The sequence below is a fragment of the Neodiprion lecontei genome, chromosome 6 (genome assembly GCF_021901455.1).
Source record: "Neodiprion lecontei isolate iyNeoLeco1 chromosome 6, iyNeoLeco1.1, whole genome shotgun sequence".
In the NCBI taxonomy this organism is placed as follows: domain Eukaryota; kingdom Metazoa; phylum Arthropoda; class Insecta; order Hymenoptera; family Diprionidae; genus Neodiprion; species Neodiprion lecontei.
The window spans coordinates 22,447,830-22,462,097 of NC_060265.1; the positions used below are offsets into that span (position 1 = coordinate 22,447,830).

General features: G+C 45.3%; 1 protein-coding gene across 1 annotated transcript in view; it reads left to right on the forward strand.

Moving 5' to 3' along the window:
* LOC107226660 (acetylcholine receptor subunit alpha-like 1) overlaps positions 1–13,744 on the forward strand; it is a 106,293-nt gene extending 92,549 nt beyond the window's left edge. Inside the window, 4 exon segments of the mRNA XM_046743041.1 lie at positions 3,259–3,368; positions 8,100–8,280; positions 10,151–11,092; positions 12,178–13,744. Of these exon segments, the coding sequence (XP_046598997.1) occupies positions 3,259–3,368; positions 8,100–8,280; positions 10,151–11,092; positions 12,178–12,381 (1,437 nt within the window). The 3' untranslated portion in view covers positions 12,382–13,744.
* The last annotated feature ends 524 nt before the right edge of the window (positions 13,745–14,268 follow it).

Sequence of the window (14,268 nt, forward strand, 5' to 3'; positions counted from 1 at the left end):
TAACAAATTTTCATTTATCACTTACTGACAATATTTATATTCCTTTTGCCAGCAACGTCACTCTCGCTTTAGGAAATATATAACCGAGTACGGAGGGAAGTTCGCGCCGGATGAACGGAGCTTATTATTTATTCATTTTTTCTTCACTTTACGAAAGATACGCCGTATATTGCGTACGACATTGCGATGTCAGTTTTGATTTGGGGTCCCTTACGAGTTCCGGCCGACAGGTGTCAACCCCTCACTGTACGATGTTCGGTGGAAGGTGAAATAGAAAACGGTCAGAGAAATATACTCGTCAACTACCGACTAGACTTGGAGATAGTTTTGCTATTCCCGAGGCCCGTGGTCTCTGTCGAGAGTGCCTTGAACTAACAATATAAGCCAGATCGGAGGCGTGACGCTTTGAGAGATATGGAAATTTTCCCGATCACTATTACCGAGAGGTACTTAAAGCGAGAGCCACGATAAAAGTTTAATATCGCCTTTGGGTGGCCAAAGCCGGGGCGCCGCAGCAGCCGGCCTCGCTGCCGGGGGTGTAAAGTGAAGTAAAATAAAACGAATAAATAACGATCGGTGAACAGGTATTAGAAAAGTGAAGCGCCATCAGCTACTGGCAATATAGTTCGTTCCGAAGCAGCCGGTAAGCTGATCTAAACTATTGTATATACAGTTTGAGTCGAATCGCTGTAACCAAGAAGTCTCAGCCATATTTGTACTTTCATTTTTCTTTCGCCGCTTGTGTACTGCTTTTGCAAAAAGAACGAAGCTGAGAGCACAGAAGGATTAGAAAATAGCGAAGGGTTACAACGTCGAATTTATTAAAAATGAGAAGACCTGTGTCGTATAATCCTCAAGTGTAGAAAATCGAAATACATAAAATTCGACACTTGGAAAGGTAAATTAGATATAGGAAACCAAGATACAAAATCGTCAGAATTCGGCTAATTATTTATATCTGCGTTTTCACTTGCAATATTCTTATTCACTCTGACATTTTGCTGTATTAGTTTCTCAACTTTCCGCGTTTCGAACTTCTATGAAATAGATTTTTGCGTCTGTGAAAATTCGTTATTGTGACCCTTCTATTCTCTGATTCTTCTACATTCTCACCCCCCACCATCGATCTGTGCATTCTCACATGAACCTAAATCTAAATACAGGATGAGTTCCAGAACAACGGTAGCCGTCTTTACGTGGATTCCTTACGTGCACCAGTCGCTCCTGGCGTTCTTTTCTCTGTTCTGAAATTTGAATCTATTGGTAATTCGACGCGCAGTCGATATTCGAGCCGATCTAACGTTCAAAATAATTCATCACCCCGCAGGTTAAAACTGAGCGGAATTTCACCCAGGGACGACAAAAGGACGCGAAACATCTCGTCGCGACTTGAGGAGAAAACGAGTGAGAAACGCGCTCCTCGCCGTGTGCCAATAAAGACCAACTACCCGCCGAAATTCCACCCCACAGCCCCCGGCAGCCCTCCTCGTCGCATTTCAGTCTCGGTCTCGGCTCTCTCGCCGAGTTTTCTGCGATCCGGATTTCGTCGTCAACAAGTGAGCGGGACGATATCAGTTCCTTTGAAATTCCAAACCGTCCTGCAGGCAGGGATTCGAAGCGAACCCGAGTTCTCGCCCCGCTTGTAATATACGCGGTGTCACTTCGGGCCCCGCGACTTCCGGCGGCTCTTCTTAGACTTACAAATAAATACATCTACGCCATCAAGATCTCAAATATTGGCTTGTCTCCCCCTCCTTGTTATCCGAGGTCCCCGAACTCTGCGGCCTACGCCTGCTCTTTGTCTTCTCGCTCGAGCCAAGTAGGCCACTACATCATCCGCCCGCGAATTTTCAAGGATCAACCTCCGGAGACTACCTTCGTCCTTTTCTCTTCACCCCTCAAGATTTCCCTATATTTTCACCCGAAAATTGCGAAAAGGGAGATAAGCACTGCGCCGACCGCCCCCACCTTCAATTCTTCGAATAAAATTGCCAATCCTTGCAGAATGCTCGGAACCTTTCTGTGATTCAAAATTCAAAATCATCCCTTGAAAGTCGCGGTGATCGAGAATGAATTTCACTAGGTGTGCAACATGAAAGCTCGAAATACTCTTGCTGGACTCTCGACTGGATTAAATATACACAAAAGTCTTCGCGTGTAATGACCGCAAACTTCTACCCGATCCCGTTTTCTGCATTACCAATGAACATTAATCACCAGATAGCCGAAACGACGATACGAGGAATTTGGGAAATCAATTAACTTGTGAACTGGCCGAGGATCCCCGACCGTGAAACCTTCGACGTCAACAAGATGGGCAGTCAATTAGGCTGGCATATATTAGGACGATTGACTGATGTGAATGTGGAGGCAAACGGAATCTTGCTTCGTTAAATTCAGCCCTGAACCCCGTATGTTTCATTTCGTTGATCAAATTTGCGTACCAAATTAAAGAAACGGAGATGTGAAAATCGATGCCTGACGGTATTTCCTCGCAAATAATGTGCTCGAAATACAATCTCTGGTTGCCTCGCCTTTTTTTCTTTCATCGCCCCTCTTGAGTATTCGAAACTGATGTGATTCGGTGATAACGTGACTCTCACTCGCGAATTTTCTGCTTTTGGCGAAACTTGCCGTCTTCGAATCGGGTGCGGATAAAATTTTCACCCCGCTATTAGAGAAAAATTTCAAGTCAGTCAAATCTTGTCGCAATTTCAATTTATGTTTGGACGAAGTTCGAAAGGAATTCGATATTGCTCAGGTTAGTGCAGGTATAACGGTGATGAAATCGACTGTCATTGAACGCCGTCTGGTTTATATTCGTTCTCTTTCCATCCCAATGAGAATCTTGAAAAATTTTTCTTCTTATCGAGGGTAAAACTTCGAATAGAAAGTTTTTTTGCAAATGTTCAAACAAGCGCTTACTCGTTATCTTTAAGGGTGATCTTCGACCTTCCTTTCGCTTAGACCGACTAAATTGGATCCAGAGTTTTCCAATTTTCACGCAAGATTAATCAAATTAACATTATATAGTAGTAAAAGTGAAAGCGTGCGATCGAGATAGGAGTTTAGCTTCTCTAATCCAGCTCATCTGTCCCTTGCTTCTTCATCCGAACTATATCCAAAGTTTGAGGCCTAAAAACGCCAACTTTTGATCCACCGGTCTCAGAGTGTTTTGCTCAAGTTTTCCACTCGAGTAATTTCTCAAAGAAATAACGATTCGAGATGAATTAACGTTATCGATATTTTTTGTTCAAGGAGTGGAATGACTACAAGCTGAAGTGGAATCCGGACGATTATGGCGGGGTGGACACTCTTCACGTTCCGTCGGAGCACATCTGGCTTCCCGACATCGTTCTTTACAACAAGTGAGTATCCAGAAAATTACTTTCAATGCATCGTTCGAATCACTCGACCGACCGATAAGACCAAGCGGGAAAATCACTCTGCTTATTTCGCAATGTCACTGATATTCAAACATCGAGTCTATACGAGGATAAAAAATTTAGGCTCGTTCTCAGACTTCTCGTATCAGCATTCTGGATCTCTGGATCTCGGAACAATTGAGTAATGATGGAACGCGGAGGTGGCGATGTTATGTCAGCAATGCAAACAGCGTGTATTCGTCCTCGGAATTTACTTTGCCTCGAAGGGTTCCGACTGTTCTCGCACAGAGGCATCTTGGAACAATAACACCCAGCCAAACATGCCTATTATGTCATTCCCAGTAGCGGGAGATTAGACCCCGTTGTTGTTGCTACGAACTGCTTCTTATTCAGAAACTAGGAGACAAGATGGAGGTCAGAAGCCTCTCGGCTGTTACGAACAGAGATTCGGTACACTACCTATTCCCTTTCCTTGGTTTGTCTCAGGTCTAGACAACCGTTTACTCGCTTGTTGTTACGCATTGTGCGTGCGCGATAAGAGTTTACGAAAACGCGGCGTCCGATGCATCGAAGCACTTACGAAGGCGTTAGGGAAATTCCAGCATCTAGGGGTTTTGTTAAAACGACCTTCGAGCAACGCGTGTAAAGTGCGTCGCGATATTTTTGAACTTTCTCGACCTTCGAGTATTTGAATCGCATCGAGTCTGGGGATGTAGTCTGAGATATGAGACTGTTGGAATTTGAGGAAAGTGAGTAAATGTTTACTGCCACGGGACTACATTTATGCTCTGTACGCCGTGGCATCGCGGCATCGATACCGAGATAGTGTCTTTTATTTCTGTCAATATTCGAATCTATTTGCGAGATGTATTCCCGTATACATTTTAACGCAATAAACCTTGAGCGTCTCATCGAGCGTATATTACTCTACACGCTCCTCGATTTCGTACAACATTCGTACATGGTATATAAGTGGCTGTAATAAAACGTTAGGGTGATTAAATTTTTTCATCGCTGTTATTCTCCTGCGCACTAGCTGGAGAATTCTGGGTGAGTGAACAGAAAAACGATAGACACGTCTGCCGGGAGTTGGTTGGTTAAATTCATGCAGCCTAGTTGTGCTTGTTGAACTGCAAAACTTGACGTATACCGGGGCTTTTCATTCCGCTGGCAAACATTTCCCGCAGCTTGGATTAAATAAGTGGAGTAAATCCAACTCCGCCTAATTATTAGCCCGACACTCCTGCTCATCAGACTCTGCAAATCTTGATAATTGTTTCACTCGGAACTAGGAAACCTTAGTTCCTTAATTGTTTACGACGTCTTCCGTACCGTGAGCATATCATCAAACATGCAGCAGGTTCGCAAACATCATTAGCGCCTACACGGTACGACAAGAGAGACGTCGCGACGAAGGAAATACAAAAATCCAAATCTCATCTTTCACTCGGTGATCCCGGGGATGCGCGTTTTTCGACCTCTTCTCAGAGTGACCGGTTCGCTCCGAGGCAAAAGTAACAAGTAAACTAATCTTAACCTACTTCACTAAGCCCCGCACTCAACTCCAACCAGTTTGACCCTCTGTCTCGCTTCTTTATCTTCTACATTCGCTTCTCTAATGCGGCCTGTGCAGTGCCTCGTTTCCCAGTTTTAGTAACGGCGCCTGACGTCGTCGGAGAATAAAATGCTGACCTCAAGAATCTCGTGCTCGATATATACATATACATATATATATATATATACCTACAAGGCACTGCGTAGGATTTTTCAGGATTGAGCGAGTCCTCCCTTCGAAGCTTGACGCGAAATATTTTCCAGAGTATAACTTATCGATCCTCACTTCCTTCCCGTGCAGCCGTCGTCTGGTTTGGATAGCATATAAGACCCCGTATATTTGACTGGAAAAAGGATAAAAAATAAAAGAAATAAAAAAATCAGTCAAATACATCAACCTTTATCCGGTATAATGTCCCCTGAAACTTATCCGTTGTATCTCGACTTTTTACGCTTCGATCCGTGGACACGCCCATATTTGAATATGGATGCGTTGCGAATGGATTGTCATTGCTACAGCTTTAATTGTGATTATAATATTATTATTATACCCCGAAACGCTGAAACGTGAAGTAAATTTCAAGCTGTTTTAGAATGTCCGTGGGCCTCAGGGCTGCGCGACGCGAGCCCGGAGCTAGAAGAGCCCTGAATAAGATGAGATATTCCGTAACAAACAGCCCTGCAGACTCCGCGGCCTCGTAGCGTGTTCTCGGTTTATTATTATGGATGGATACGCAGACGCAAAACTTATTACTCCACGCGCACCGCAAGGAGAACTCCGTGCCTTATATCTGTCTTGGTACACGGCAACGGCGATACGGACAGCGTGACGGTGGCCTAATATATGCCCAAGAACCGAGTACCAAGTAGCGAATAGGGAGTCGCCCTGTTGCTGCTTGGAAGCTTTTACACCCTTCCTGACCTCCGCCCGCGTCTCGAACCCCGCAGACGCCGCCGCCTTGCGAACGAGGAGCGTGTCCCTCTTACGCCGCTGTCTACGTGCAGTGCTTTCGCCCCCTCACGGCGTTTTTCGGTCCTCGACTTCACCGGCGGCTGTGCAGGTAACGGGTTACACGAGTACCCGAATTCCCGCAAGACTCGATAAACGGATGGCCGGACCTTGAAGTATTCTCACGTGGATGTGGAAACGGTTGCATTTCACTGGTCTTCGAACTTTGATTTCGGCGCGGTGCTCTGACTAGGCTGAAAGCTCCGCGTCACGCGAAGAAGGTTACTACGGCGATCGGTGGTTATTCGGACCCTTTGGCTCCGTTCGACCTCTCACTCTCCCCCGCGAAAGGTGGATCAAAATTTATGGATAAACGGCGTGCCTCGAGTCGCGGCCTGGCGCACTTACGTATCTCTGACGAAGGTACGACGCACCCTAGACTTCGGACGTCCGAGGGGCTCGCCAATTACGAACTGTTTCGTACGTTATAGGCCGAAACCGGAGTTCGAAATAGGTTCTGCGGCAACTGACTTTTGCCACCGATTAACCTGCGTTTGGTCATCCGTGTTGCTATTCGTGTTTAAGTCCATCCCCTGGAGAGAATATAGAGGCGGATCGTAGCTGGCACGGTACTTTCGTTCGGACACGACCGAAGCTTTGCGAACGTGGACCGAAGCTTAAGAGACGCTGATATCGCAGAAAGTGGTGCGGCTAATCAATCGGCTCTACGGTTGAAACCTTTTTATCCGTGAAAGATATACGAACTAGGGAAGATTCTGCGAGCCATCTTTGTCTTCGGAGATGCGTGACGGCACGCCGCTCTCTTCTCTAAAATCAATAACTTCAGTTTAGGCTCACACTCCTTTTTTGCCGAGGCGAGCGACTGTCGGCGAAGGCTTTATAGGGCGGTTGGTGAAAACTCAATTTCGTTTCTCTGTTAAACTCGAGGCTTCACTCGTGTCAGGTTACCCTCGATTGCCAATTTGTACTCTTTCGGGGTAATTAACTTTATCTCTAAGCCGCGCACGTCTGCGTACCGATATTTCATTCAACCTTCATCGACCGATGAAAACTTCAAGGAGATACAAACGAGCGGTATTAATTCCAACATTGTACCATCGTCCTCCTAGAAATTTCCCTCTGCGCTTATGATTTTCACCAATTACCAATTTCCTACGAGTAATCCAGCCGTCGCTCCGTAGATCCGACTCGGCGGTATCTTAAGAACGTGCGTCGTAGTAAAGAGAGTGTAAATTTCAATGAACGTCAAATTCCTACAGCATCGCTCGGTGCCCGAAGGTGCAGGTCGTGCGTGGCTTTTCCCGGCACTGCGGTATCGCGACTGGCTACTTTATTCTTCCACGATACACGTCTCGTTCGAATTTCTTACACCGGTGCATCCAAGGCCCGTTGACTCGTACTGATTAAATTACGTCTCCATGCTGACGTCACCACGAGCCATCCCAGTTCGTTCTACCGATACGCGGATCACCCGGCGTCTTCCAATCTTCGAAGCATCGCGCACTGTCACGGTTATCCATCGACCATCGTTCCCTTTCGTTATTTCTTTGCAAAAAAAGGACGCTCAATTTCTCCGCGGCACGGAGCAGCAGCGCAGACCACGAGTCTGTATAATTTTCGATCCACGGCTACTTTGCGACAGCGAAATCCACCGCTTGATTTACACCAATCCGTCTATAGGTAGCTCGAGCCTTACTTAGCCGCGTAATAACTTGGTCAAATTTATGAGCATCTCAATCTTAATTGGGTTGGGTCACGTGCCGTTTCCCCTCGACTCGCTGCCCCTTTACTGCAAAAAAGGGAAAGAAAAAGCACACTTGCAGCTTTAAGGAATAGCGGGATGCGGCCCCGACTCGCAGCTGTACCCACACTCCGTATCGATCCTGGCTCGACCCCCGCGCCCCTTTCCCTTTCACCTCGTCCCCTTGGCCCCCTCCTTTTTTCCTCTGCAGCTGAACGCCATCCGCGACGAGACCCAGTCAGGCAGACCATCTGAAAGCTTAATACGTGACCCAAGATTTTATTGACTTCTTATTACCCGGCGTGCGGCTCTTGCTCGAAACTACCGTCCGCGTGGCCGTATTTCTTTATACCTCCCGAAGTTCATCCAGGGCTGATCGCGGGGGAAAACATGTACCCGCCGCAGGATGCTCAAAAGACAAACGTTAAGCTACTCGTCTTACTTTCAGCGCCGACGGCAACTACGAGGTTACCATCATGACGAAGGCGATTCTTCATCACACCGGGAAGGTCGTTTGGAAGCCTCCGGCTATCTACAAGTCCTTTTGCGAGATAGACGTCGAGTACTTTCCGTTCGACGAGCAGACCTGCTTCATGAAGTTCGGCTCCTGGACGTACGACGGTTACACGGTGAGTTTATACGCACGAAAACAGACGTGGGAATGGTACGTAAAGGTACCATATACAATTACCGTGCGCTGTGTAGAATCAGGCAGCGTTAAGAATCTCATCGCCGTGAGCAAACATTGACAAGGGAAACTGTGCAGGAGTTAATCACAGCTGTTGCGAAAGTTTGCGACGAGGTCGTCGATTGGCGATATTTCTCTCCTAGATTTACCGGCTAGCCGTGAAGCGGGCGGGTCGGGTATATATATTCATCCTCTGCAGCCTGTGGGGAACGGCGGAAAAGAGCCGAGAAGAGTCGGACCACTTGGAATGGTTGGACGGCTGATTGGATCCGACGTTGTCGCCCTTCGGATCGGATCGAATCTGCCGGAGTAAGCCCGGTGAACTTGTTACCTGTCCCCGGGACAATAATTTGTAAATACAGCCACGTATTCCGGCTCGCAGTGGCCGCCGAGTAACCGGCTCTTTCACGTCGGTCGCGAAAAGCTTTTACTCCTGATGAAAACGAGGTTTAAAATACGCGCTGGAACTATCGCTGCAGGCTCTGCGGCTACTCGGAGGTCTGAAAAATCGCTGTGGATTTAATTAAGTTGAAACGTTTCTTTCTTTTTTCGTGATACGTTTGTACGGGGCATTTAACGTCTAATTGATCTGACTGAAACTAGCCGACTCCGGCAAGAACGATTGAAATTTTGCGAAACGTGAGATATTTGATTTTTCGGAGACTTATAAATCGAAAGCGCTTAGACGTCTAGCTACAACCGATTAGAATACGTGAAAATTGACAATGTCCGAGTTTCAATTAACTATACAACTCGAAAAATGATTCAGGTAACTTTGACAATTGTAAAATGCAAAAAATATGGATGCCCTTAAAAGAGTTTTTAAAAATAAGAAAACTTTAATTTACTAACTAGTTGAACAATATTCTTACGTATTTATATAACACATGTATTCAATCTCACGAAAAATCGAGAGTGGAAGAAATTCGTAGCACAATTTTTGACAAACCTAAGAAACTAACTTTCTGTTGATTTTTCATGAACCTTCAGAGATATCCGTATGTTTTTGCACATCATGACTTCGAAATTCAATTGACACTGAAACTTTTTTCTTCGCTGATAATCTACAGGTTACACACGTATAAACGGGTTTGAATAAGAATTTACAACGATCGCACACACTCTTATCGATCGTCAGAAAGATTTGAGAAAGTTTGAACCGGTTTTGGAAGGATCTGGATTTCGGTCAGGTCGATCACACGTGGAATGACCTGTATCTCAGAGGTGTAGAACGGCATCCGTTCTTCCTTAAAACCGAATTTTCTTCGCTCACTTCAAACTTGAGAATATCTAAAACAATGAACTCACGAATCGTGATAAGAGCTTTTGACAATTACCCGGCTCCCTTTAGCCCTCCGTATGGAGCTTACCTTTTTTCTTGAAAAACAATAGCGGGTTGCGGTCGAGGACTTTGGGATCGATGCCGGTTCCCGCGGGGTCCGACTGACTGGGTCCAGCGACGTCTGGGCGGGGCTGCTGCCGGAACGTTTCGGCGCCACCTCTTCGGAGGCAAATCATTTTCAGCGTAGAGTAGATTCGTATCGCTCGAGCGATCCGTTTCTCAATTGCATCGATATAAACGTCGTTAGGTTACCCTTTGCATTTCTATTGGCTCGGGGAAATCCTTTCCGAGGCGTAAAGGACCGAAGGCTGGCGTATATATACATGTATATGTACTCGACGACGGGCGAAGCTGAAGGCCGGATGTCGGAGCGCAAAGATTTGCAGAAGTTGTCTTTGAGCCGAAGGGTGAGGAGCTTGTTACACGAATGAAATTTAAATCGACTAAATTGGAACGTTTGTGTGCGCAGGTGGATCTCCGTCATCTTCAGCAGTCGGAAGACTCGAACGACATCGACTTGGGGATAGACCTGACGGACTATTACATCTCCGTCGAGTGGGACATAATAAAAGTGCCTGCGGTTAGGAACGAGAAGTTTTACATATGCTGCGAGGAGCCCTACCCGGACATAATGTTCTACATAACACTGAGGCGAAAGACGCTGTTTTACACGGTGAACCTGATAATACCCTGCGTGGGTATCTCGTTCCTGTCGGTGCTCGTGTTCTACCTGCCGAGTGACAGTGGTGAGAAGGTGTCGTTGTCGATATCGATCCTCCTGTCGTTGACTGTGTTTTTCTTACTACTCGCGGAGATAATACCGCCGACGTCCCTAACCGTTCCCCTATTAGGTAAATACCTCTTGTTCACTATGGTGCTAGTGACGTTCTCAGTCGTCGTGACCATAGCTGTGTTGAACGTGAACTTCCGTTCGCCGGTTACGCACAGGATGGCCAAGTGGGTGCGCGTTGTGTTTATACAAGTGTTGCCTAAGTTTTTACTCATCGAGAGGCCGAAGAAGGACGACCCGACGGAGGGCGACGACGACGGCAAACCCTCCGACGGCATTCTCACGGACGTTTTTCACCTACCGGCCGAAATGGAGAAGTACATGCCGTACGGCGCGAAAAGGTACAGCGCCGACTACGACGTGCCCTCCGTCCCAACGACGAGGTTCGACGCGGCCCCCATAGCCGTCGTCGCCACCATGGGGCCGTGCTTCGACGAGCCTCATCCCGCGCTGCCTTTACCCGGGGCCGACGACGACCTCTTCAGCCCGGCGAGTCCCGGCTGCGGCCACGACGACGTCAGTCCGACCTTCGAGAAGCCGATGATCCGGGAAATCGAGAAGACCGTCGAGGACGCCAGATTCATTGCTCAACACGCCAAGAACAAGGACAAATTCGAAAGCGTGAGTCTAGCCGACGGCTTCCCTTCCTACCTTATACGTCAACCCTCTTGTGCTTTTAACGTTGGATCGCTTTGCCTCCATCATCTTCCGGCTCTCGTCTCGTTTTCGAGCGGTAATCGTTTCCAGTTTCAAACGCATACCCGTAACGGAAACGGAAATTAGAAATCCTGTCACGTATGTCCGGAAGTCCACTCTTTGCGGGACAAAAAACGAACGTAACTTTTACACCCTGTCGCGTTATCTTGAATCCGGTAATGATATACCTGATATCCTTCTTACTTACACTCATTAAACGCACTGCTCTATTCCTGTCGTATTACGTAAAACTTTGCCAACTCTGGATAACTTCGTGCAGATATACAGAATTCTTGGGTTACTGTGGAACTCGTTAAAGCTCGATGACCAGAAGTATGTAGACCAAGCTTTAGTTACATTTTTTTTTTTTTTTTTTCAATAGAATCAATCGATAGGAAGCATTTTTATTGACAATAACGTCGATCATTTCGCGTCAACAGAAATAATTCGACCGACTTACTTCATATTTGTGAACAGTATTGTTAGATAGTCGATCGTTGCCACGATCCCAATTTTCATTTTTACTTTCACATCTTATATTGTTAATTGGATTTTCTTTTAAATCATGATTTTCTAACGAGTAATCGAATTTCAAATTCACCAGTCACAGAATGCTGTGAAAAAAGGAAAAATCCGCATCAAATCGATTACGCGAATAGCGCTCCGTATACGTATATACGTAAATTTTGAATAAAAGAACGATAAATTCCCAAAAATTTACCCACCACTTCGGTTCTGTGCGTGTATTTCAACCGAAACTCGATGCAAGTGAGCAGAGCACTCGTCGTCATGACAGACTGAAATCCATCTGTGGGAATTTAATTCCTCCGGCAGGGTCTCAGGGGTACGAAACTTGGCGCCGCGAGGCGCGTTCTGAATACCATAATTCGAATTACGCGTAGAAGTTGAGATGCGATTGAAGAAGTGAGCGGGACCTCCTTCACCGTCAAAGGTGGTGTTTCAATGCGTTTTGCCGGATATCTCAAGTGTACTTCGTTGTCTGTTACCAGGTTGAAGAAGACTGGAAATACGTCGCTATGGTACTGGACAGAATATTCCTCTGGCTGTTCACCCTTGCCTGTGTCCTCGGTACCGCCCTGATTATACTCCAGGCGCCGAGCCTCTACGACACGACGAAACCCATCGACATAAAGTACAGTAAAATAGCGAAAAAGAAGATGATGCTGATGAACATGGGCCCCGAAGAGGATTAAACGTGAAAAATCCACGCTGTCAAAGCCAGCGATGATGTATCCTGAAGAATTCGGAGAGCGATAAATATCCTCTCGGTTTTTTGTTCGCGCTGCGTAATTCCGAACCGCGGAGAGCGGTTGTATGCGGAGAATAATCGTCGTCGCGTCGACGCTCGTGTAACGAAGACGAACAACACCTGGACAACAAGAAATCTGTCAGCTGTTTAATTATTGCAAATGCAAAGTCTCTCGAGGAAATTGCGTGGTCGCGTTTCGTACTTGCGTCGGTACTTGTTCGTTAAACGATATTCTCTCGGTCATTAGCGCACACTCGCTTGAATCCGTTCACACATACCTGAATTGAAAACGTGATTATAAACGTGTAAGATTACAAGTGCCAAACTCTCGGAGGCGAGCGAATATTTTTGTAAATCTGGTTAAATTCGCGCAAAGAGATCAGACCTGGCTTCAACGGGGCTTATCTATTTAAACTGCCGTTTTATAGAAGAATTAAATCGCCTCGAGGCAACGTTAGAGCAGCATCTGTATCGATTTCTGAAACGGCCTCTACTTCCACGATACATATATAATACATATATACCTTAAACGGCGTGAAAGGGGGAAGAGGCGAAAGAGGGAGGGCTAAAAGGTGGGAAAACGAAACAGTTTTGCCAAAATTCGATTTGCAACTACAAGGTCTGGCCTCGCCGCTGCCAAACGACTCGTCAACGTTCAACGCTCAATTTTTTCAGTTCAATGAGGGGAGAATCGTGCCAAATTATTAGAAGGCCTTGAATGTACCGACCTGACGCGGACGAAAATGATTCGCCAAGACGGTATATACATATACGGTATACGTAAGAAACTAAAATTGAAAAATGAAAAACACGACTAAATCATTGAAAAAAAATAAATAAAACAAAATAAAATAACGAAAATAATGTAAAAAACACGGCACGATCAACCGGAAGTGTACGGAACATTCACGGAAATTGCCTCAGCATTGTCATCTTCTTTATCGTCAGAGGCGGAAATCACTTCGATCGGAAGGCTTTCGTAACATCGGTCAACTACCCGATACCAACGAATGAATTCCGTCGGGTAGAATGATGGAACCTTTTCATTCGCCTCAGCCTCGGGTTATGAATTCGGACTATTTTGTTTCCAATCCTTAAGGTCTTGCAACGTTGATCACCGTGCATTGATCGAATATCCCATATATTCGATAAGTGAAAACGGATTGATTGAACGACGCTGCTTCATTCTTGAAACAAAATACCACGAGATTGGATCCATGAATTTCTGCGCAAAGTGTTTTTCGTCTCTGTAACAACAATGATAATTATAACGCTAGTAATATAGTTATTAAAACTAATACTAATAATAAATAATAACGATAACACTAATAACAATAAAATTAAAATTAAAAAAAAAAAAACGTGACGAATAACACTGATGATAATAATGATGAAACTAATAATAACGATAACGATAACCATCTTATTACTATCAGTAATAAAATAAATAATGTTAATAATATTAATAATAATAAAGTAATAAAATAAATAATATTAATAATATTAATAATATTAATAATAATAAAGTAATAATAATAATGATAATAATAATGATAATGATAATACCAATACCATACGATTATAAATGTATAAGCGCCGATCAAGTGGATGATGATAGGTATATGTGAGGAAGAATAGAAGAGAACGCAGGAAGGAACGTAGAGATGAAGTGGAGAAAAACTACTCGTTACGCGGACTGCAAAATTGGGAGAACAAAAGATGACAATCTATTGATGCCAGGCTTTTCAGGTTTACCCGATGAAGCGAAACGATCATGATTGAGCTAAAAACGAATCCTTCGCTGAAATATAATTGCGAAGCTTGCGATACC